Below are 26,619 nucleotides of genomic sequence, written 5' to 3'. Positions count from 1 at the left end.
AATCAATCTTTGTTGAAATTTAAGTCACTGTTTCCTTTAGCAAATATAGTGCAGAATAGAATAATTTGGTTCTACATTATTTGTCAATTTTAGTGTGCTTTAAAAACTGTTCTTTTGCTGGCAGGATTTGAAATCTAGCAATCAACGAGATGAAATTGCAGCAGCACGTGCTTCTCTGAAGGAAAATTCGTCTCTTCTACATTCAATTTGTTCAGCTTGTTTGGAACATTCAGATGTTGCATCCCTTATAGCCAGCAAGGACTCAATTTGCGATGAAATACAGAGCGCTCTCAATGTCATTTCTAATGCTTCTCAAGGAATTAGAAATCAAAAGGTTCATCCTACGACTCATTCAGCTATGCTAGGAAGTGCACTTGATGAGCTTGAGGTAGGTAATATGTAAACATGTACCAATGCAATGTACACATTTATTTTAAATGAAGGTAGTGCTTGCTAAAGTGACACTGAAAGCTTTAGAAACTGAAGTTCAGTTTATTCAGTGTGGACAGTATCAATACAAGCTTTCTCATAAGGTGCATCAACCCTGACCTTGGTGGGACCTCTTCCTCCAGATGAGGTGGTGGTTAGGTCTCCAAGCCTGTTCAGTTTTTGGATTCTCTAATATTGCCCAAAAGGGTGCTAATTAGTTCTTATTGAGTTGCTGATGGAAGGGGTGCACACATAGGACATAAACTGGAATAAGTCTGTCAGGGTTCCCTCCCGACTCTGAACTCTGTGGTACAGATGTGGGGACCCGCATGAAAGACCTCCTAAGCTTATTTCTACCAGCTTAGGTTAAAAAATTCCCCAAGGCACAAATCCTTCCCTTGTCCTTGGACGGTATTGCTGCCACCACCAAGTGAATTAGACAAAGATTCAGGAAAAGGACCACTTGGAGTTCCTATTTCCCCAAAATATCTCCCCAAGTCCCTTCACCACCTTTCCTGGGGAGGCTTGAGAATAATATACCAACCAATAGGTTAACAAGGTGAGCACAGACCAGACCCTTGGGTTTTTGGACACTAAAAACCAATCAGGTTCGTAAAAGAAGAACTTTATTATAAAAAAAAAAGTAAAAGAAGCACCTCTGTAAAATCAGGACGGAAGGTAATTTTACAGGGTAATAAAAAGATTTAAAACACAGAGGATCCACCTCTAGGTTCAACTTCAAAGTTACAAAAACATGAATAAACCTCCCTCTTGGCATAGGGAAAATTCACAAGCTAAAACAAAAGATAATTGAATGCATTTCCTTGCTATTACTTACAATTTCTGTAATTTTAGATGTATCATTTCAGTAGGAGCTGGATTACCTGCTTGGTCTCTCTCTTTGCCTCTTGGTCTCTCTCAAATCCCCCCAGATTTGAAAGTATCTCCTTCCCCATTGGTCCTTCTGGTCAGGGGCCAACTAGGTTAATTGATCTGATTAACCCCTTACAGGTAAGTGATTCTGTACCTCTGGCCAAGAGGGATTTTATATTACTACATACTACATACATAAAGGTTGTTACCCTTCCCTTTATATTTATGACAAAGCCCATTTTACAAATGCCACTAACCATTTATCAGGTGAAAACAATTTTGGTGATCACTGGCCTGGGCTGGATTTCAATTGGTGTGTTGGAATAAAAGATTCTGCCCTAATGCTGTCATATATGAGTCACATAATTGAAGTTTAGAATTTGAATTATGCTCTTTTTCTGTCATTTTCATTTAATGAACAGAGACAAAGTGGTTAAATTAATATCTTTTATTGGACCAACTTCTGTTGGTGAAAGAGACATGCTTTTGAGCTACAGAGAGCTCTTCTTCAGATCATCCTGGGACCAACACAGCTACAACGACACTGCAAACTGTTTAATGAACAGACATAATGTGACGCATATGATTAGACAAAAAATGTGTTTCTGTTTTCAGCAGTTAAGAATATGTTTGAGGAAAGTCACGTCTTTCTCTTCTCCCAAACAAGTCTTAAACATCTGAGTGAGGTTTTCCCTTTGCATGTCTGTCTCTGACCTGATCTATTTGACGCCTTAGGTGACCAGAGTTCTAGTTCCAGCTCGGCCACTGGTCTGCTGCTCGACATTGGACAAGTCACTTCTCCTCTTTGTGCCTCAGTATACCCAAATTGGGCATGATGATACTGACCTCCTTTGTAAAGTGCTTTGAGATCTACGGATGAAAATGCTATATAAGAGCTAGTTATAATAGTAATAATGTTGTTAGTATTCCTTCTGGTGCTTGAATTTACTCTCTGCACACACTTTCCCTCTAGTAAAGAGTCACTAGTTCTGCATTATGGGCCTGATCCTGCAAGGTGCCCTCAATTCCCATAATGTTAGCAGGAGTGCTCCACTTTGCACAGTTTGGCTCTAACTCTGCTGACAGAATGACAAGAACACTGTTCTGTGTTATTTTGTTATCAAGAGATAGGGATGACTGCTGAATGGGTGACAGACCCTTCCTGTCTAACACTGAAGTATCCCAGCACCACTGTACGTCTGAGTTCTGCTGGTCTGGTGAGCACACATTAGACAGATGCTGCATAATATAAGAGAATGGCTTTAACAGTAGGAGCAATAGAATGATCTGGCTAATGATGTCACTGGGTGCCATTGAACTATGCAGTATGTCTTGGAAGTAATTGCTCTCCCTTTAGCCTTTTCTATACTGGGGAAATTTAAAAAAATATTCCCACCAGTATTACTATTAAGCTACATCTATACTATGAGCTAGTGATGTGATTCCCCTGCTCGTATACATATACTTGGGGGAGTTCTCATTGAGCTAACACGAGTATACATATATGAGCAATGGAATCACACCCCTAGCTCATCATGTAGATGTAATCTTAGGTGAGCTGCTAATACTAATGAAAGTCCTAATGTAGATGAGGTTTATTTGGCTGGACCATGCTAAATTAATCTGTTCTTCATTAGGTATAACTGATTTAGTGCTAAAAATACTCGAAATTACCAGTTGTTTGCCTACACTGGGCTCCCATTGTTGCTAACACTGATTCAGGAAAACCAGTGTTATATCGTTGATGGTAATGTTTTTCCCCCCTAAAATTCTCTAGTGAAGACAGGCTATACATGCAAATATGAGAGAAATCTGTTGAAGTCCATGAATGCAACTACTAGTGTAGAAATTTACTAACCATTAACAGAAACATCAAATACACCTTCATTGAATTTTTAATAATGTTTTAGCACGTTAACTAATAGATAGAAGTTGCAAGAGGGATGATTTTTTCTGACCTCACACAATCTATATTGAGTATGTGAAATCTATATCATTTTTGTATTTTTCAGTTTTACTGTTACTACATTTGTTGCTTTTTAAAACATAGAGAACAATGGTAATTATTACAAGATCAGAAATCCTCCTTTTTATTGAATTTATTTTTAGTTAGAAATATAAGAACATAGAAGCTCAAACTACTGTTAAATATATTTTTTTCATTTACTTGTATATTTTTTTTACTGTCCACAAATGGGAGCTGAGGCTGTATGAGCTAGATAAAGCAAAATCTATTGAGAATTTACCATTTTTAAGGATTTTACAAATTTTAGGGTTGAGTATGGCAACACCCAAAGTAATCTTTGCTCTGTCTTGCTCTTGCAAATACAGTGCTGTGAAATAAATTGATGTAGTAAATAATCTGTTGGAAGCAAATCTCATTAAATCTTTATCATGTGGAAATGTATCAAGGAGTTTACTCAACAAGTACTATCCAGGAGTTTTGCAATATCTTTCACCATTACATGCAACTGGCAGTCTGAAAGTAAACAGAGATTTAGTTGAGCAAAACACAGGTAGAATTAGAACATTTTACCTCCTAAATCCTTGTGTATCAAGAATTCCACAATAAACTCCATAGAACTCCTATGACATTCATAATTAAACATAGACTAGTAATGTTTGGTTCTTAATAATTACTAGGGCAGTCAAGCAATTAAAAAAAATTGATAACATCGATCAAAAAATGAATCGTGATTAATCACGCGATTAATTATGCTGTTAAACAACAATAGAATACTATTTATTTTAAATATTTTTGGATGTTTACTACATTTTCAAATATATTTATTTCAATTACAACACAGAATACAAAATGTATAATGCTCACTTTATATTTATTTTGATTATAAATATTTGCACTGTAAAAAAACCAAAAAAAGTATTTTTCAATTCAACTCATACAAGTACTGTAGGGCAATCTCTTTATCATGAAAATTGAACTTCCAAATGTAGAATTATGTACAAAAAGCCCTGCATTTAAAAATAAAACAATGTAAAATTTTAGAGCCTACAAGTCCACTCAGTCCTACATCTTGGTCAGCCAATCACTCCGACAAACAAGGTTGGTTACAATTTGCAGGAGATAATGCTGCCTGTTTCTTGTTTATAGTGTCACCTGAAAGTGAGAACAAGCGTTCGCATGGCACTGTTGTGGCTGGCGTAGCAAGATATTTGCATGCCAGATGCGCTAAAAATTCATATGTCCCTTCATGCTTCAACAACCATTCCAGAGGACATGCGTCCATGCTGATGACAGGTTCTGCTCGATAACGATCCAAAGCAGTGTGGACCAACGCATGTTCATTTTCATTATCTGAGTCAGATGCTACCAGCAGATGGTTGATTTTCTTTTTTGGTGGTTCAGGTTCTGTAGTTTCCGCATCAGAGTATTGCTCTTTTAAGACGTCTAAAAGCATGCACCACACCTCGTCCCTCTCAGATTTTCGACCACACTTCAGATTCTTAAACCTTGGGTTAAGTGCTATAGCTATTTTTAGAAATCTCACATTGGTACCTTCTTTGTGTTTTGTCAAATCTGCTGTGAAAGTGTTCTTAAAACGAACATGTGCTGGGTCATCATCTGAGACTGCTATAACATGAAATATATGCAGAATGTGGGTAAAACAGAGCAGGAGACATACAATCTCCCCTCCCCCACCACAAGGAGTCACAAATTTAATTGACACATTATTTTTTTAATGACCGTCATCAGTATGGAAGCATGTCCTCTGGAATTGTGGCTGAAGCATGAAGGGGCATACAAATGTTTAGCATATCTGGCATGTAAATACCTTGCAAAACCAGCTGCAAGAGTGCCATGCGAACACCTATTCTCACTTTCAGGTGACATTGTAAGTAAGAAGCAGTATCTCCCGTCAATGTAAACAATCTTGTTTGTCTTAGCGACTGGCAGAATAAGAAGTAGGACTGAGTGGACTTGTAGGCTCTAAAGTTTTAAATTGTTTTGTTTTTGAGTGCAGTTATATAACCAAAAAAAATCTGCATTTGTAAGTTACACTTTCACGATGAAGAGATTGCACTTCAGTACTTGTATGAAGTGAACTGAAAAATACTATTACTTTTGTTTATCATTTTTACAGTGCATATATTTGTAATAAAATAATATAAAGTGAGCACTGTACATTTTGTATTCTGTGTTGTAATTGATATCAATATTGAAAATGTAGAAGAACATCCAAAATATTTAATAAATTTAAATTGGTATTCTATTGCTGTAAGTGCAATTAATCGCAATTAATTTTTCTGAGTTAATCGTGAGAGATAACTGCGATTAATTGACATTCCTAATAATTACACGTTAAAAACTGTATTAAAAGAACATGCAGGGCCAGATTCTTCGGTGGATTCTTAGGGCCTTTGCATCACCAAAGTGTAGGGGAGCTCACAGCTGTTGCAGAGCCACTATGTTTGTTTCCTGGGCCAGCCTTGTCAGCCCCCACTTGGCCTCAGCTTGTAGGGTGTGGCCAGAGCGCAGTGCAACTGGCATGAAGTCCCTTAGAGACTACACCCAGGTGGCAAAAATTAGAGAAGCCCAAAGGCAGCTTGAATGTACACCAGGGCTCAGGATGGCACAAATCTGCTCAGAACCTCAGGATGCTGTAGCCAGCTTTCACATTGTGCCAATCTTTCTTTTGCATGGAGCAGAAGCTCAATGAAGCAGGGAATTTGGGCCTAGCCATCCAATTTAAATACTCATTTTCTTTTGAAACTTGTTTTGCTTACTGCTCACTGCATTAATTCAGTAGCAGAAAAAGACATTCAGGCGAGACACATTAGCAAATCTGTACTGTAGCTGCTCAGTCTGTCTACTTTTGTAGGTTCTGGTTCATTTATGTTGACTCTTCTACCTGCCACTACCTCTGAATTGATCAAGGAAAAAACAGTCCATTATGTATCCTTTGTCTTATACCTGACTGGGAATATTTCCTGTTCTTTTGCGCCCCTCTACGCTGTTGAAGAGAGCATATATATCTGATTAAATTATTGGAAGAATTAAAACCACAACCAGAATCCCTTTGAGTGAGTCACTTCTTTTGTTTGTTATTGCCCAGTATTTAAATTCTTGATTTATAAGTCAATGTTGTAGCCATTCATTCATGTATGATACGGATCATCAGATCGTTTAGATATCGTTACATAACCGGAACTTAAGAGGTCTTCTATGAGAAGGAGTCCCTTCTATTTCCCCCATACTTTCAAGTTGCTTCTCTATGAGCATTTGGCACTATTGGTTTACTCTCTGAGCACGTTGCCAGGCCATTCTGCAGCTTAGCCTCTGTCTGTGCACTGGAGAAAGTAGCAATGGCAGCAGTAGCAATGTTTTCTCTGTGTCAAGCCATCCCAGGTCTGAAGCCCATTTAGGAATCATGATGTTGTAGGAGTTGAGATATTGCAGTTGGCAGGCAAAGACCTGGAACCAGTATCTGCACACCACTCCATGGGGTGGTACTGCTCTGGAGCTCTTTAGTTTCAGTGATTGACTTTAATCACCTCCCAGCATGTTTAATTCCTGTGGGAGCTGTGGTAACCCCTCCTGCATGGAGTAGAACACAATCATACATAAATCATTCACAAGCGTAATACAATATGGTCCCTAAATACATTGTGTGCGATTGTATTAGCTGTCACAGTGGGTACCCAACATTCCCTAAAGACAATAGGAGATGTGGGTGCTTATTACTCCTGAAAATCAGGTCACTTTTATTTAAGTGCCTTGTTTTAGGCACTGGAGTTTGAAAAATATTTACAACATTACTTATTATAATTAAGAAAATGATCAAATAGCATAGAGGCAGTATTGTCAGAAGTGCCATGTCATAAACTCTTTATGCAAAGAATTAACTAGACCTCCCTTGACTATATCACACTACCTTTTTTCATAAATACAAAAGTACTTCTCCAGTTTAAACACCTTTGCCTGCTTGAGGCCTACGTGGAATTGTACATTTACATGCACAAACAATGTAAGGAAACTGCAGCACTCAACGAGATTAGTTTCTATTTTTGACTTTTTGTCATCTTTTGGCTATTGTGGTGCTGACTGTTATCCATGCTTAGAAGAGCCATAGAAGATTTGCACTTAGCTGAATAAACGCTTTGAATACTTAGGATACTCTACAGCTTCTTTGTTTTGACCACATTTCTGGATTCTATATTTAAAGGTTAATTTTATACAGTACCTCTTTACAGGTCTTTTGGTAAGCAGTAACTTTTATCAAAAGTTAGTTTAGACTTATTAACTTTCAGGGAAATATGTTTTTGTAAATTTAGAGATTGATATAGTAAGTAGACCAATATGCTATAGTATCTCTGAACTGTTATTTCGGTGTTTACTGCACCCAGCAGTACTACTTTAAAATTACTATATCAAGTTATAGTGATAATATAGTATTTACCTCTCAATAGAGCCAAAGAGCAAAGGGACAGAAACAAAAGAAGAGAAGATGAAAAAAGATTTTGGAGAAATTCCTCACTAGCAAGTGCTTTCGCCTGCATCCTTCTCCAAATGTATCATAATTTAGTGAACTGGCATATGCTAGTTTTGCAGATAGATCATCATCAACAATTGATTGTGGCTGTATTTATGAGCCAGCACCTGTACATTGGTGGGGATCACAGCAGTTTCATTTCAGAGACAGAAAGTAACAGACTGAAAACTCAGACCAGAACTAGTAAATTATTACTGATTACTCTTATTGACAAGAATAACTCCATCTGACTGGCAAATTGTTAATAGGATTGTGAAGTTTTCTCATCAAAAATAGTACTAGCTAATGTGGGGCAGTCTCCTCTGGCTTCTGAAAAGTAATCATCCTCTGCCCCACGTATCCACATATCATATACACTTTTTTACCCATTTTGACAAAGTTCCTCGTCTGCCTTGGTGGGTCCTGTGCTTATTGGTGGATTTTCTTGCCTCAGAGGTTCATGGCAACCCTCAGTTTGGCCACTTTCGTGGCTCAAATCTGCCGTTCACTCAGTTAGCCTCATCACTGGTCAGCATGGGGAAAGGAAGAAGAACAATCCCCGCAGTCTCTGCTGATCCACATAGTGGATCGGGGAACAGGCCAGAGACCTTCCCCTCTGTGGAACCCACAGTCCAGGTCAACTCCTCCGGTATCAAGTAGGGAGTTGGGGGATGGAGGGATGGGGGAACCCAGGCCTGCCCTCTACTCCGGGTTCCAGCCCAGGGCCCTGTGGATTGCAGCTGTCTACAGTGGCTCCTGTAACAGCTGTGTGACAGCTACAACTCCCTGGGCTACTTTCCCAGGGCCTCCTCCCAATACCTTCTTTATTCTCACCACAGGACCTTCCTCTTGATGTCTGATAATGCTTGTACTTCTCAGTCTTCCACTAGTACGCCTTCTCACTCTCAGCTTCTTGCTCCCAGCTCCTCGCACGCACCACAAACTGAAGTGAGCTCCTTTTTAAAACCCAGGTGTCCTGATTAGCCTGCCTTAATTGATTCTAGCAGCTTCTTGATTGGCTGCAGGTGTTCTAATCGGCCTGTCTGCCTTAATTGTTTCCAGAAAGTTCCTGATTGTTCTGGAACCTTCCCTGTTACCTTACCCAGGGAAAAGGGACCTACTTAACCTGGGGCTAATATATCTGCCTTCTATCACTCTGCTGTAGCCATGTGGCCTGATCCTGTCACACCATGTACATGAACATACAGCTTTTGCTAGTTGCAATATTTACTATTTTCCATTTGACATGTGACATAATCAAACCCCCAGGTTTGACCCAGTTCATGATGGTTGGCAAGAAGTAGAAAGGTTTATGAGTTTCCACTTGCTTAAAGTTCTTTAGTGTTTTCATGGCAAGTAAGGTAGCTATCTGTTCAGAGGACTTAATGATTTATTACAAAATTTGGAACAGTTCGACTGTTCAACATTTAGTTGGAGAGTTCTTGATTTAGTTCTGTTGCAAAATTTTCTAGACAATATCGGAGGCCGTGACTGAAGTCTCAGGATGAAATTCTGGCCCAATGAAGTCAATGGGAGTTTTTCCATTGATTTTAGTCGAGTCACGATTTCAGCCCCGTGTGCCCATTCCATTGTAAAGGTATCGTCGGAAAGAGCAGGTGCAGTGTTGAGGAGTCTGGGGCATCCACTGAGAATAGTCCAGGAGACTTGACACTATTGTGGAAAAGAAAAATAAAGTGCCAGTGCAATTATTCATATTAGAGAAAATCTAAAATAACAAAAAGGCAGATTAAGTTCACCCTCCAAAAAAGCAATACAGTACATAATACAAACAGAACTTCACCCATCAAATAACTAGCTTAATAGTTTGCAGGCCAGAAGTCTTCCTATTTGCTTTCTGTATCTGTATGGGAAGAGGGGAAAGCGTTGTTATTTAAAGGCACCCCATTGTCCCCGCCATGCAGTAAGAAAGACAAGACACGAGGGGTATGGTTTAATTAGGCTGCAGCTTATTAACTCAGCTGGGTAATACTAGGTAACAAGTTGTACAGTGCAGGTCTAGGTGTTTCTCAGTTGTTTCCACCTATTTCGGAAGGCTGCCTTCAGCCCTCCCCTTCCAGTTCCAGCCAGTTGCTGGGGTCCTACTGCCCTCCCCTTGTTTGAGGGATAAGGGGAGCTGGGATGGGGGAACTTATCTCCCTGACATAGGGAGCCACAATCATGCTTCCTTAGGGGTTGCAATTCTGGTTTATCAGGGAACCGAATCCTCTGTGGAATGAGTACCTGCACTGGACATCTACCAAAAGAAGGTCCCAACAAGTAGTTTGGCTGACTTGAAGGAGCCACTAAACCTTTTCTTCCCACTGTCCACACAAAGTCCCCTGCATTCAAGGTTGCTTACTCTCCCCCTTACTGTAGATCACTTCATCAATAGTTTGCAGGCCAGAGGTCTTCCTATTTGCTAGCTATACCACCATGGGAAGGGAGAATAGCTTTGTTATTTAAAGGCACCAGACCTTTTTCTCACTTTCACTGTAGGTCACTGTGTTCCAGGGCTAGTCAGTCTTAAAACAAATAATTTTTGTTGTTCTCCTCTGGACTTTCTCCAATTTGTCCACAACTTTCCTGAAATATGGTGCCCAGAACTGGACACGGTACTCCAGTTGAGGACTAATCAGTGCGGAGTAGAATGGAAGAATTACTTCTCGTGTCTTGCATATGACACTCCTGCTAATACATCCAAGAGTTATGTTTCCTTTTTTTTTGCCACAGTGTTACATTGTTGAGTCATATTTTGCTTGTTTTCATCCACTGTGATCTCCAGATCCCTTTCTGCAGTACTTAACTCACTTAGAAAATAAGAGAGGAGTGTTGGATTCCACAAATCTGCCAAACCCTTGTAGAGGGGAGGTATAGGCTTCTCCTAGTCTCACTTCCTAAGAGGGGCAAAAGCAGTGTTTCCCAACCTGGAAGGAAGGTTCCCAGACTAATGAAGGTAGGGTTCTCTGAATTATTCAAATGGTAGTGCAAATGTTGCCCTAGCAAAATTGTATTTCACAATTGAGTGTTTCAGTATATATTAGTTGGAAATCAACTATTTGTTATAAGTGAATTACCTCTATATGTTAATAAATCAGTAAATACTTAAACATTATTTACTAATTGTGTATGCAATTTGCAAAACCCTTATTAGTCTGCTAGTTATCAAAGTATACGTTTTTTATTTTCTCTCTCATGCTGTGGTAGGCAATACCTACATAAGCAATCAGAGTAGGATAAGGCAGTGATTAAACATCTGTGATGCAGAAAAACACAGATCTCTCTTCTGCTTTTTAAATTTTTCATTCACACGGTCTGTAGTGTAACTGCTGAAAGGTTAGTTTCCCCTGCATTCTAGGGTCCCTCATGACACTTCTTACCATATAAATTCAATTAGTTACAGTACATTTCCTCGATTTTCTCAAAAGTAGAATGATACTTAACTGTTGTCACTGCATTAAATATAGCTGATTTTGGTGAATCATAGAATCGTAGGACTGGAAGGGACCTTGAGAGGTCTTCTAGTCCAGTCCTCTGCCCTCAAGGTAGGACTAAGCATTATCTAGACCATCCCTGTCAGGTGTTTGTCTAATCTGCTCTTAAAAATCTCCAATAATGGAGATTCCACAACTTCCCTAGGCAATTTATTCCAGTGCTTAACCACCCTGACAGTATGTTTTTCCTGATGTCCAACCGTAACCCCCTTGCTGCAATTTAAGCCCATTGCTTCTTGTCCTATCCTCAGAGATTAAGGATAACAATTGTTCTCCCTCTTCCTTGTAACAACCTTTTATGTACTTGAAAATTGTTATTATGTCCACCCTCAGTCTTCTCTTCTCCTGACTAAACAAACACATTCTTTTCGAACTTCCCTCACAGGTCATGTTTTCTAGACCTTGAATAATTTTTGTTGTTCTCCTCTGGACTTTCTCCAATTTGTCCACAACTTTCCTGAAATATGGTGCCCAGAACTGGACACGGTACTCCAGTTGAGGACTAATCAGTGCGGAGTAGAATGGAAGAATTACTTCTCGTGTCTTGCATATGACACTCCTGCTAATACATCCAAGAGTTATGTTTCCTTTTTTTTTGCCACAGTGTTACATTGTTGAGTCATATTTTGCTTGTTTTCATCCACTGTGATCTCCAGATCCCTTTCTGCAGTACTCCTTCCTAAACAGTCATTTCCCATTTTGTATGTATGCTCTTGTTCATGGTATAATTTCTTTCTAAAGCTGAAGGAATTTCCCTTCATAGAATAATGCTGACAACATTAATATTTTATACATATTCCAAACTGTAAACCTCCACTACTACATTGGAGTTGGGAGAGCTTGGCACAAGAGCAAGCAGCAAATTGTTAAAAGCCGTGGGAGAAAATGCAGAGAGTAGATCAGAGGTACTGGGCATTCCCATGAATGTGTCAAGCCTCTGCATGTTCCCCAAGATGTATGTTCTTGTGAAATTTTTTTGCAGGGCTCTGTACTTTTTCATAGTTGAAATTTTTGCGACCAAAGCTGGGATTTAAAGAGGTTATTTTCACGATCAGAATCCTCCTGGGTTTTAGCATTCCACTTTGCTGTCTTGGTCTACTGCCAATGTGTTGTGCTGCATTCCCACTTTGGATTGCAGCAAAGATGCTGACTGGCAATTCGGACTGTGTGCTAGAGTGGTCTGGGGCTTTTGTGAAGTTAGGGGAGGTTTTTTCCTCTTGAAGAAGTTTCTGTAGGTTATAAAACTCTTGTGTTCATGCAGGTATGACTGAGTGAGTAAATGGATACAAATGTAGTATGAGAGGTTCTCATCTTTGTTCTCCTCCCCCACCTTTGTCTGGTTATGTTGCAGCATTTTCCTGATCTAATTCCTTTTCACTTTCTTTGGGAATTAAATGAGTTCCAGAGGCGTGGAGTACTGATACCTGGTCATTAGTTGAAATTGCCATAACAATTAGCCAGGATAAGTAGAAACTAATTGTCTTGATTTAACTCTGAAAAACCAGGTGAGGCTTGGTGAGGAAAGTAGAGTCTGGTCCAATCAGGACAGTGGAAAGGCCATATAAAAACAGCTTTCCTGAGTTTGTTAAATCAGGTGGTTCTGAAAGAGTGGGAGCCTTATGTGCTAGTAAGGCTGAAGTCTGTGAATTAGAACTGTTAATTTATCAGCTCAAACCAAGACGGTCAGACTGTGAAGTTGAGAACAGCGTACTAGAATTGTTATGCAGACCATTTAAATGCTGAAAGCTACAGGCACAGTCGATGTGGACGCTAGATGAATTAAACCTCATGTGCTGAGACTGAACCAGGCCAGATACTGAAACTCTCGGTGTGAAACCTGATTTTTTTTTTAAGGCTTTGGAAATAGCCTTTCCTAGTTCAGGGAAGGATGAATACATTTTTTAAAAATTTAGCCCTCAAGAAAGAAAGCACCTTTAGTTCTGTTTTCTCTTTTAATCAGGAAATAATTAAGGGCTGCAGTGAGGATTAAAATATGAGAAGAAAATTAGCTCATTAGGAATATTTTTGGCCATTGGATACACAACATTGGTTTTCCCTCATCATTAGAATATTGTGTCTTATTCCTTACCACATATGTGTACGCACGTTCCTGACCATATTATGTATGTATGTTTAAACAGAAGGACACTGATTTTAAAAACCAACTAAAGTTACATAGTTGGCACTTTCCAAGTTAACTGAATAGCCTCTATTGGATGCATATAAAACCTACTGAAATCATACCATTCATCATTGTATCCTGTCACCTACTGAAACAAATTGTTAAATCTAACTTCAGACATTGTAACTTTCTAGGCTCTATTCTCAGAAACTATACAATAGCAGTAACACTTTTTTGACAGTTTTGAATATGTGGTCTTCACCTTGACTGTTGCCAATATTGATAGTCTAATATTGATAGTCTTTCCAAAAATTAAAATCAACATTCAGAATTTCGATCTCTGTGTGTGTATCTGTGTTTGGGGGATAATGGTTCTCTGAAATTTTTGAAGCTTCTGTGATGATATCATGGGAGGGAGAGGTGAGGAAAAGAGCTCCTCTGTTGCTCAAATATACAAGAGTGCCAGTTAGCTTTGATCTGCCTCTGTGTACACACCCTACTTTGGTCCTGATCTGTGCAACCTAGCACCTTTGAAATGAACAGGACACCAATGAGGATTTGAGGACTTGGGGTGATGTGCTCTCATTTCCAGGTAGCGAGCAGAACATAAACTACATACCAAGGCCCTGAAAAGTCCAGCCTGTAGGACTTGCAGAAAGCACTACCTGTTTTATACAAGTTGTTTTATGTATTGAGGTTATAGAGGGGTCAGTCTCAGTAAATTTCATATCTGCTAATGAATAGTAAGGATGAAGCTGAATTGGCACAAGTCCATGAGAGTTCTCGAGCAACTTGAGCGTACTAGAGCATGATATTTGAGCTTGAGCTTTAGTGCTTTAAGCATATTTGGAATATTACACTATTTCTGTGCTGTGGGAAATGTCAGGTCCATGCTCACTTTAGTGCAGTGAGAACAGGAAGACCTAGACAGAATTCCAGTTTAGATCAAAAATACATTTCTATTTAAGGAGATCTGCAAAACAGTTTTTAAAAATATTATACTGGTACTCTTTTAAAAGTTGCATAAAGAGGACCTAATGTTGTTTTCTTGCTCTCCTCCCCACTTATAAATATTTGGAAAATTAAGTCTAGTTTTCCCTGGTTTTGCTAGAGGATCTCCTAGCTTTCTAAAAGTAACTCAGCATTCCTATGTTTTCAATGAATATGAGAATCGGTATCAGACTTTCTTTCTCTAAATCATTCATTAGTTATTGAAGTTAGGTGTTAATGAGTTTTAAAATGACTGACTAAACACCTGTCTTGTCTCAGTAGTTCACACTTATATCTTCTATGCCATCATGTCACTATTTCTCCACTCTTAGAATTCTCCAGTCAAGACAGGACATGAATTTCTAATGTAAAACATAAGCTGAAAAAATGACAATCTTCCATGACTTTTTTAAATACCAAAAGAAGCCCAATTATCTTTCCCTTTTTATAGGCCACCTTTAAAAGTCTGTAAAAAGTGGACTATTCATGTTGGATAAGTACAGGTAATGACTTCCCCTTTCAAACACCAAATTTGATTAAGGAGCTCAAGCTCTTAGTAGGGGTCTGGACTTAATTTCCTTGATTTGGGAGGGAGACCAATTTTACTTACTTTGGCTTCAGCTTCTACTCTACTCTTTTTAGTTTTTTTTATAGTAGTTCTTTTGTTTTAAACATGGTACTCAGTTTAGCCTTAGATGGTAAGAGGCTACCAGCATCCCCAAAAGACTAATGTTGAACAAAAATAAGGAATAATAATACAGGATAATATTTTGCAGCTTGCCCATTCAGCCTCTTGAAGTGGCAATGCTGCATTTTTGGCCCCACAGAATCATAGAAATGTAGGGTGGAAAGGACCTTGAGAGGTCCTCTAGTTGACCCCTAGCACCGAGACAGAACAAGTCTACTAGGCTATCCCTGACAGGTGTTTGTCTAACCTGTTCTTAAAAATATCAAATGAAGGGGATTCTGCGATCAATCTTGGAAGCCCGTTCCAGTGCTTAACTATCTTTATAGTTAGAAAGCTTTTCATAATATCAAACCTAAATCTGCCTTGCCCGTTACTTCTTGTCTTACCTTCATTGGACATGGAGAACAATTGATCACAGTCCTCTTTATAACAGTCCTTAACATACTTGAAGACTTTTCTTTTCTCCAGGCTAAATGTGCCAGGTTTTTTAACCTTTCCTCATAAATCAGGTTTTTCTAAATCTGTTATGTAATTCTGTTGCTCTCCTCTGGACTCTCTGTCCAATTTCTCCACATCTTTCCTAAAGCGTGGTGTCCAGAACTGGACGTAGTACGCCAGCCGATGCCTCACAGTGCTGAGTGGAGCAGGACTACCTCCTGTGTCTTGCATTCAATGTTCCTATTAATATGCCTCAGAGTGATATTAGCTTTTTTTGCAACTGCATCATATTTTTTGATTCTCATTCAATTTCTGATCCACTAAAACCCCAAGATCCTTTTCAGCAATACTACTGCCTAGCCGTTTATTCCACATTTTGTAGTTGTGCATTTGACTTTTTTTCCTTCCTAAAAACAGTAGTTTGCTCTTGTCTTTATTGAATTTCATCTTGGTGATTTCAGATCAAATATCCAGTTTGTCAAAGTCATTTTGAATTCTAATGCTGTCTTCCAAAGTGCTAGCAAACCCTCCCTGCTTGGTATTATCTGCTCATTTTATGAGCATACTCTCTACTCAATTTTCCAAGTCATTAATGAAAATATTGAATAGTATTGAACCCAGACTAACCCCTCAGAACCCCCCCAGGCACTCTTCTCCCCTCCCCCCCCCTTTGACAGGAAACCATTGGTAACTACTCTTTAAATATGGTCTTTCAACAAGTTGTGAATCCATCTTATCTAAAACACATTTTCCACTTTGCTTATGTCAAAAGCATTACTAAAATCCAGATACATTACGTCAGTAGTTAGTATTGTGTTCTAATATCAGCAGAACCCATTCACATGATCCAAGATGGCATCTTTCAGCTGTGGGCAAGCTCTGCTGGCTTCTTTTTTATATTCAGAGGAGACCCAGATCTTTGAGAGCTCAGTCGTGGGAGGTTTTGAATATCCCCAGGCTTTAAAATGAAAAAAAAATCCACTAATATAAAATCTTGTGCCCTGGCAAAACATATTGTAGAAGGATACTAAGTATTAAATAATAGCATTGTTTTATAGTACTATAAATGTACACAGGCAATTTCTAGCTTTTGAGAGTTTACAATCTAAAGTAGACAAGACAAACACATCATGTGGAGGAACAGTTCAGGAAAGGGGAGGGTAAGGAAATGGAAGACTTATGGCCCTACTGAAAGGTGTTTCAGGGAAGGAATTGAAGGGAGAGAGGAGTTAGGTAGACAAAGGGTGAAATCCTGCTCCATTTAAGTCAGTGGCAAAACTCCCAGAGGAAGGATGATCTAGTGGTTAGGGCTTGGCATGAGACTCAAGAGGCTGGATTCAGTACCCTGCTCCGCTACAGACTTCTGATGTGGCCTTGGGCAAGTCACTTAGTCTCTCTGTGCCTCAGCTTCCCATTTGTAAAATGGGGATTTTAGCACTTCCTTACCTCACAGAGGTTTGGATAAAAACGTTAAGTATTGTGTGTGATGTGCTCAAACATCACAGGGATTGGGGTCATATAAGTACCTAGAACAGGGTGAAATGCTATTTGAGGGGAGGAAACAATAGTAATGTAGGAGTGGGAGTGATTTTATGATCCAAAAGGTGAGGATGAAGATCTTGAATTTTGATGTCAATGAAAATATTGAGGGACAAGGTAGGTATAGTTAGAGTGGTGGAAAGGGAAGATGCCTTGAGCATCATTATTTTGGATATACTTGAATAGCAAAGAAGTGGTAAGAGGGAAGACTGGAAAATAGAATATTACAGTTAGCCAGGCAAGAGAAGACCAAATCATGGACATTTTTTCTAATTTTTTTCTAGAGTTTAATCATATTGGATCCACTTACAATGAATGAAGAAAAAATAAGGCCATCACTAGAGAAACGTTTGGAAGGGATTATCAGTGGGGCAGCACTGTTAGCTGACTCTTCCTGCACACGTGACTTTCATCGAGAACAAATAATCACAGAGTGCAACGCCATCCGCCAAGCTCTCCAAGATCTTCTGTCTGAATACATGAATAATGTAAGTGACCAGTTCTTTCCTGTTGTTTTTTGTGTGTGCTTCAAAGCACATTTTCTACATTGCCATGCATTATGTATAACTAGTCTGGTAATCACCGGTGCCTTTTGACCTTTTACTGTAGTTTCAATAATTCAGGCTACTTATGTATTTATTAAAGTGCCAAAAGTAGTAGTTCTCATACATGTATGTGGTACACAAGGCTGGATAAATTTTTTTGGATGAATAGTTTATTCACCAAAAAATGCAGTTTCAGGTAGACTGAAACTACTCGTGAAATAGGGTTAGTTCAGTGACTAGTTGGCCTGCACTTCCTCCCCCTTCCCAAATTGACGTTTTCTAAACACAATGTTTGACTTTCCATTTTGAAATGACTTTTTGTATAGAAGTTTACCCCTATGCATTTAAAACAAAGGAGAGAGAGAGAGAGAGAGAGAGTAAAAAAACACTTGACAATGAAACAAAATGAATAAAATAAAACAAAAAAAATCCTGCTTCGGGTTGTCCTGAAACAATTTTTCCCCCCTGAAATTTTTTGGTTTAGTCACTGAAATGAAAAATCAGTGTAGCTCAGCTACATTGGTACGCTAAGGGAAAGCCAACTATTCATCTTCAAAATGAGCAAGATTTATCCTGTCTAAAGCAAACTGTGAAATATCCTATATCACAAACTGAGGGCTATGTAAGTTACTTTATCTGTGCGGTAGGTGTCTCAGAGACACTAAGTTTCTTTGAATGCTGGGAACTTTCTTTATAATTTTACTTCCTGATTGTCTCTTAGAATTTGAGGACTGGGATTCTGGGATTTTATACTTATTTCTACAATAAGCAGCAAATTTTATGAAGTCTTGTTTTATTGTGTTAAAATCTGAGTAATCCATTTCCATGTATTCTTAACCTAAACATTCAGGCAGTCATAACTGATCAGTATAAGAACAACAAGCTGTACAAGTTGAGATCCTCTAAATGCAAAATTGTAGGGCATGGAATGTTGAGTAAATCCAGAAATCTGATTGCCCGGCATGCTTTATAATGTGTCTGTGATAAACCTTTGAAAAAGTGATAGTTTTTATAACTTTTTTTAAAAAAAATGATTTTTAGATCTAAGTAACTAGTTTGACACATAGCTAAGTGCACTGCCAGACACAAAAAATAAAGTTGGTAGGACAGATATCATTAATATGGGGACAGTGTATTAACATCATGGGTTTCTTCTGGAAACATAATCATCATTTTCAGTAAACACACTGATCTTATCCAAGATGATAAGAGATGCATTTGAGATGATGCATCTGACACAGTCCATTGAGGGGATAATTGTGTAATACAGCTATTTGTTTCTCCTTATGGGAGCTGAAATTCTTTTCTTTTTTGTAGGTACTGCTAGTCGACATATCCAAGGCCATTCTGTAGTGTGTATGTGTGTGTGTTTAAGCTCAGGATAATAAAGTAGAGAACTTTAAGAAAATCTTTGTATTCCCAGGTGTGTATTAGTCTCACAGAGATTATACCTGCTGATCTCTTCCTCTAGTCATTTATTATAGTTAGAGAAAATCTACAGCAATCTTAAATTAATGTCTGTGAACTCAACTTGGTATTTCAGGCTTGAAATCTATAAAGATACTTTTAGTTCTGATTCTTTTCACCGTCAGCATTAATTTGTCTGAATCTACAATGAATTGTGAGCCTCTCTGGCAATACTTTCTGAAGATGAGTAAGAAATACAATATTTCTTACTTCAGCTCAATTTGAACTGTAATCATTGTTACATGCACAAAAGATTTAAAGTAATCTTAAAGCATTTGTGATCCCTCTTAAAACAGCTTAGAGTGCATTTGTGATTTATTGTAGATAATTCTTCAGTGAGTTGTTTAAATATAAAAATATAAGAAAAATTCTGTCAGTGTTTTATTATTCTTTTCAACATTATTGCAGAAATTATGTTGAGGCCTGTTGTTGTTACTGGATGTGATGATAGAAGAAGCCTCTTATTCAAATTATTATGGTCCCTTTTGTCTGTTCTCACATAGCAGAATGCAAGTGTGGCAAGGAGCTCTGGGTGAATAGACTTGTGTGCCTGTGCAGAGCCCCACTGATTTCTGATCCTTTGATTTCAGTAGGGCTTTATGGCAGAAGGATCTGCCATTGCAGATATCATTGCTGGATAGGGGCTTATTTCTGTAAAGTTTGCTGCAGAATTGTATTGTAAAAAGACATCTTGTTTAGCATTGTAATCCTACAGAAGTAATGCCTATATTTTTCCACAAGAAGGGAATAATTCTGTACAGTTTAATCACAACTTCAAAAAAAAAAAAAAAAGGCAGAGGCAGTTCTGCTGCAGGTGAGGAAATTAATTAACTGATTAGAATGAAAGACACACATCTTTCAATCTATTGTACTTACCTTTATTTCCCAATATTCAAATTGAAATCCCTTTACTTTCTTGCAAGATGTTGTCTTTTTATTTTGATTGCAGAATTTGGAAAGCTGCCTTCATTCGTCTTGTTCTGATGCCATTATATTCCATTTCTTAGAACTAATCCATACTTTGCATCTATCATTGATGCTATTTCATCTTAATGGGTCTATTTCTATAAAAGTGCCCAATTTTTATATATTCTGTTAAAACTTTCTATTCTTCTTTGAGTGATGTCCCTGTGGGTGATCCACTTTAGGTATTGAGTGCACCTGTGTTTTTCATTGGAGATTTGTGGTAGCAGTGCCTGGTTGGGTCTCACATGCACAGTCCCCGTCTCACGCCGCCTCAGGCGGTTAACTGGTGCTGTGTCACCAACACCCCCTCAGTTCCTTCTCTGTCACCCTTGGCTATGAGTCGGAGCATTCAGCAGCACTTCAGAGCTTAGTTAGCATAGTATACCCTTGTTAGTTCTAGTTTTGTTATACAGTTAACTCCTTTCATTTCCTTGTTCCCGTTTATTTAAAAAAAACAAAAAGCCAAAAACCTTGTTTCCCGACTAGAAATAGGTTTTCGTTGAACTGTTACTCCTGGTTTTCCCCTCAGGGCATGCCTGGTTCTCCTGGCTTCAAACGTTGCCTCACATGTAGGCTATCAATCCCAGTGTTGGACGGGCACGCTCAGTGTGTTTGCTGCTTAGGCGAACCACGTGTGCCTCAAAAGTGCCTTCATTGTCACAAACTGACAGCCCACATCAGGAAAGCCAGAGACTTGCAACCTAAACTGCTGCTCATTGAGAAGTCTCTCTGGCCGGCGTCTGAACCAGAAGCATGAACATCCCCGGGACACAGTTCACCGACTGCAGCCTCTGACAGGGGCTCTTCTTTGTCTGTGACTCATGTGACAGACCACCGAGCTAAAAAGGTGGCTAAGAAGCGTACGCGGTCGGTGTTCCCCAAACTGAGAGACTTTGTTGGTACCAACAGGCTCCTGCCAAGATAGCGGGACCTTCTGGTATCGTGGGTAGCGTGAGAGCTAAAGACTGCAAGAGCTAGCCCCAATGCAGGCACCAAGGGGAAATAGAAACCCCATGCCTTGGCACCAGCGGAGCCATCCTGACACTGCACCGGGCACATCAAAACAATTGCAGCCTATGCTGCCGCCTCCTGTCAGCATAGTACAATTGACAGGTGCATCCATACAGACAACAGCTCCACAGCAGCTGGTACCCACCATTACCACATCAACGGCACCGAGGCTGTCGGCACCACAACAATTCTTCCTTCCCAGAAACCTCATGGTGTCCTCGACACCTGACTCTCCCATTCTCGGCACTGAGATCACCACAGCCCATCGGTACCGAGCTGCCCCACCACTCCACCGCCATCTGCTCCCCCTTTTTCAAGCAATGACGAGGATGGGGACGAGGGAGAGACATACCCTTGCACCACTTTTCCCCCGCCCACGAAATGATCAAACCAGCCCTGCCACACAAAGGGTACTATACAGGGGCCAAAGAACAGCAGTGGTACGGGCACCAATGGATGGCACTTATGCCCTTCCCTCCACAGTGGCAGTATTGGGCCTATGGGTGGCATATCCCCCACACCATCTCAAACCTCCTAGCCCACTCAGGGAGTGTACACAGCAGTCACCTGTGCCATTGGTACTGGGGCCATCTGAGCCCCCTGAAGAGATGATGGGAGACCAACAACTCATTTTTCTTCATCATCCTGAGACAACACCATCATGCCCCCTGCTCACAATGTGGGGGATGACTTTAGACATTTCCAATATTTCTATAGGAAAGTTGCAGATTCCCTTGACATCTCACTGGAGGAAGTGCAGGAGACACAACATAAGCTCGTTGACATCCTGCAAACATCAGCATAATCTAAAATCACTTTACCCATGAATGATGCAATCATGGAACCTGTCAAACACATCTGGCAGACCCCTGCAATAATTGCTCCAACCTGCAAGAGGTCTGACAGGAAATATTATGTCCTTGCAAAGGAAATAGAGTTTCTTTTTTTACATCCCAGACCAAATTCCCTGGTAGCGGATGCTGTTAGTGGAAAAGGCAGACAATCATATCTCAGAAACACACCGTATGACAAAGACTGGAAGAGTCTCCACATCAAATGCACAGAGACACAGGCAATCTGAGCCACAAACCCGGAAACAACAGCAGCCAAGGAGACGACAACTGTCAAATCAGTCTACCACATCTCTTCAACCATCCACCAGGCAGCAAGTTTGAGATGTTGGTCGAGGCCTGAGACCCCCACTTCTCCCAGCACCGAGAACTCCTACCATCTCCCAGCCATTCGGAGACTGTTTAACCCCCTACTACTCAGTCTGGCAATCCATCACTACAGACAGATGGGTGCTGGAGATAATCAAAGTTGGATACTCCATCCCTTTTACTTCCAACCCCCCCTCCCCATTCTCCCTCTCCGTCCCTCTTCAGGGACCCCTCTCAGGAAGATCTACTGCATCAGGAGGTAACCCACCTCATCCATCTAGGAGCAGTAATAAAAATACAGAGGGATGGGTTTTTACTCAAACTAATTCCTCAGAAAAAAACGGGAGGATGGAGGCACGTTCTCGAATGGCACAAGTGCTTCACAAGATCAAAGAGGACAAGGCCTCAGTAATACTGATAGCCCCCCACATGGCCTCGTCAAACATGGTTCCCAGAATGTCAGTGTGCAGACCTCTCCTACCTCATCTCCTGTCCCAGGACTCAGGACAAACCCTGCACCCAAACTTGGAGACATTCTGCCTCAAAGCATGGTTGCTTCTTGGCTCTAGGGACCTGAAATGACATGCTCCAAAGAAGTAGAGAGTATTTTATTAAATAGTAGCAGACCAACTACCCGCCACACATACTTACACAAATGGAGACGTTTTGATTCCTGGTGTCACAGGAAGCAGACCACATCGGTATCTGCACCCTTACCTTTGATTCTGGATTACCTGCTTGAATTTAAGAGATCAGACCTCTCTATTAGCTCAATCAGGTACATATCTCAGCCATAGTAGCTTTCCACCAGAAGATAGATGGCACGTCAAGTTTTTGCACACCCTAGCACCAGACGTTTTCTGAAAGGCCTCAACAACTTTTACCCCAAAATCTGCACTCCCATTCCACCTTGGGACCTCAATTTAGTTATCCGGGGCATCACCAGACATTTGTTCGAACCATTAGCCACTTGCTAACTGCTCCACCTGTCAATGAAGATGGCCTGTCTAGTCGCCATTACATCTGCAAGACAATCGGGTTGATCCACCCTACGCAATATTTTCCAAAGATAAAATCATTCTGATTGCATTTCAAGTTTTTACCTAAGGTCGTCTCCTCATTCCACCTCAACCAAGCCATCTACTTACCAGCATTTTATCCTAAGCCATATAAGGATAGACGAGAATTATTCATTTCAATCACAGAACAATCAAAGGGAGATGCTATATCCAAACAGAGGTTCCCCAAATGGAATTCAGAATGCATCAAACTGTGTTACCAGCAACAGAATCTGCAACTCCCTATGGGGATTTGTACACATTCCAGCAGGGCAATGTCAACTTCGATAGCTTTCCTGAACAGTCTTCCCATTACGGACATATGCAGAACTGCGACCTGGGCCTCTGCCCATGCGTTTATGTAGCACTACACATTAGAGCAGCATGAAACATCTGATGCATTATTCAGACTTACCATATTATCCTATGCCACGACTTCAACTCCGAAGCCCCTTCCTTCCATTGGAGGGCACGGCTCTGAAGTCACCTAGAGTGGAACACCCACAGGGAGAAGAAGAAGAGAGCGTTACTCACCTTGTGCAGTAACTGAGGTTCTTCGAGATGTGTGTCCCTGTGGGTGCTCCACTACCCTCCCTCCTCGCCTCTACTTAGGAGTTTCTCACTTTGCTTTGCAGTAAAGAAGGAATGGGGGGGTGAGGGGGGTGTGGGAATTGATTGCAGAGCGTCTTGGGACTGCGCATGTGTGACCCAACCAGGCACTGCTACCACAAATCTCTGATTACAAGCACAGGGGCGCTCAACACCTAAAGTGGAGCACCCACAGGGGGACACATCTCAAAGAACCTCAGTTACTGCTCAAGGTGAGTGGTAACCCTCTTCTTGGCTGTGCACATAATTTTTTTTTATTTTGATTTGAACATCAATTTCAGTTGATCTGTGTGTGATCTTAAAGTGTCACCAGTGTCAGAACTGCTAAAATGAAAGCACAATTTGGATCATGTTAACCCTATGTCATGTATCATAGTCGTTACTATTTGAAAGTCAAAATATGCCAACAGGTACCAAAAGTTACCACAATGATTTCTTCTTGTTAAGTACATGGGAAAACTATACTAATCTAAATTGGTGCAATGGCTGGGATAGGCTGCATTTTTCATGGAGACTATGCTATATTAGTTCACTGCACTAACTAGGAGGGAGTGGGAGGTGCTGATTGGTGGGGCCACTGAGAGGCGCTGTGGAGGAGGGTGGGAGCTGGCTGCCGGTAGGTGCTCAGCACCCACCATATTTTCTCCAAGAGTGCTGCAGCTCTGCAGTACCCACGGAGTCGGTGCCTATGCCCCAGTGCAATTGTCAAATCAGGTGAAAATAGGTGTTGCCCTGCCTATCTGTCTAATCTCTGGGGCCCAGTTAGGTAGGTGTGCTCTGCCTATGCTTAACCCCATACGAAACGGCCAGAGGGTTGGAGTTGGGGACAGAGGAAGACTCCTTTATAAGCTATAGCCCAGTGATTAGGGTATTTATTAGGGCGATCCCAGGTCAATTTCCCCCTCTGCCTGATGAGAAGGGTTTGAATAGGAGTTTTCCACTTCTCAGGTGATGACTCTCTAGTCCAATGGTTAGGGCAATTTTCACTCTCTGGTCTAAATAAATATTAATTATTTATACAAATTGCAACAGCTTCAACATCAGAATGTACCATGGTCTGGTGGCTAGGTTACTCACCTGAGAGGTGGAAAACCCTGTTCAAATCCCTTCTCCTCATTAGGCAGATCATAGATGGGGCAATTAAACTGATGTCTCCCATATACTGAGTGAGTTCCCTTACAGTGGACTACAAGGTATGAGGGGAAGTTTCCTCCTCCTCTTTCATTGCAACACCTAAGTCCCTTTCTGGATCCAGGTGTTTATGCCCTGATTTTCAGAAGTTCTGAGTGCTCAGCAACTTCCCTAGATATTATTAACAGCTACTTGGTGGTCAGTACTTCTGGAAATTATGCCATAAATCCATTTAAGAGACTAACTTCATGCTCCTATTTTTGCAAATTGTCGCCTATAGTTTCTGTGCTTAATTACTACCAATTCCTAGTTAGGGAGTTCAGAAAAGACTAATTCTACTTTGATTGCTTATTTGTTTGTACTGAGATTGTTTTCATTTTATCTAGTTTTGCTTTTGGAGGTTGTTTACTTGCCTTGAGGGAATGAAAGAGTTAAAACAGCTTAATTGACTCAGGAATAAAGATGATGCTGTTTAAATTTAGAAATTGAGCCAGCGGCTATCATGGAAATATAGTAAAAAGAGATATTAATTTGTGCCTATATTCTGCTTGGCTGGTGAAGTCCAGAGAGGAAATATTGGTTCCATTTTTGGAGGACTTTTGGGGTAAGGAAAGGGGCAGGTTTCTCTTATGGAAATGTAAGTCTCTCATTGTGGCACTCTGTCTCCCTCTTGTCATGGTTTGGCCAGAGATAGAGGTTGATAAGTCTGCTGCAGTGGGGTCTGTTAGCCATAGCTATAGCAGGGCCACCACGAAATGGGGACTGAGGGTATGTCTACACAGCTGTTAAACACCCACCACTGCCCTGTGTCAGCTAACTTGGACTTTCGGGGCTTGGGCTGTGGGTCTGTAAAATTGTGGTGTAGACATTTTGGGTCGGGCTGCAGCCTGGACTTTGGGACCCTGGACTCTTGGATCCTCCCAGCCCTGCAACCTGAACCAGATTCAGCTGACCCAGGTAAGCTCTGGGTGTTTAATTGCTGCGTAGACATATCCTGAGTGTCATATGACATCAGTGTGGTTACAGAAGCAATTGTTAAGCCTACTTTAAGACTCAATCACTTAATTTATGTTAATGTCAAACTATCAGCCTGTCTCTAATCTCTTTTTGCAATGGAAAGTTATTGACACAACCGTATCAAGAAGCCTAAGATTTCCTTGATCTGTCAGTCTTGTTTTAGCCCCAGTTATGGTACAAAGACAGCACTTGTGCTTTTGGTCAATAGTGATAATAGTGGTGAATGAAGATCAAGCATCAGTGTTGGTTTAGTGGAGCATTGTGGGTTACACTGTCTTCATTATGAAGGTGACACCCAGGTTTGTGTGTCTCTTCATTAAATTGGGAGGGTGCATTTGAGTAATTTTCCCTCAGCCTACCTGAGACAGGTGTTTTGGCTAATACTTTATCTAGGCATGAAGGAAATAATGTTGTGTACAGTAGATTGGAATAAACCACTAGAGGTATAATATCTGATGTCTTGATTAGGGGAGTACACCTAGTTTGCGAAGTTATGGGTCTTGTTAGCTTCTCAACTCCTTATGCCAGTTGGATTATTGGGCATCTGTTCTTGGTCAGAATATTGTGTGTCTGTCCCTTTGTAATTTTTATTGA

The 26,619-nt window shown here is 40.3% G+C and overlaps 1 protein-coding gene across 3 annotated transcripts in view; it reads left to right on the top strand.

Moving 5' to 3' along the window:
• Positions 1-26,619, top strand: part of CTNNA3 (catenin alpha 3) — an 891,674-nt gene that overhangs the window by 203,283 nt on the left and 661,772 nt on the right. For all 3 annotated transcript variants that reach the window (XM_037904831.2, XM_037904833.2, XM_043550666.1), the window contains exons 6-7: positions 125-388; positions 17,346-17,549. In XM_037904831.2, coding sequence (XP_037760759.1) covers positions 125-388; positions 17,346-17,549 — 468 coding nt within the window. The remainder of the gene's footprint in view (positions 1-124; positions 389-17,345; positions 17,550-26,619) is intronic.

The sequence above is a fragment of the Chelonia mydas genome, chromosome 7 (genome assembly GCF_015237465.2).
Source record: "Chelonia mydas isolate rCheMyd1 chromosome 7, rCheMyd1.pri.v2, whole genome shotgun sequence".
NCBI classification, from domain to species: Eukaryota; Metazoa; Chordata; order Testudines; family Cheloniidae; genus Chelonia; species Chelonia mydas.
Note: the sequence above shows the minus strand (reverse complement) of the source record. Positions and strands in the feature narration are given on the sequence as shown.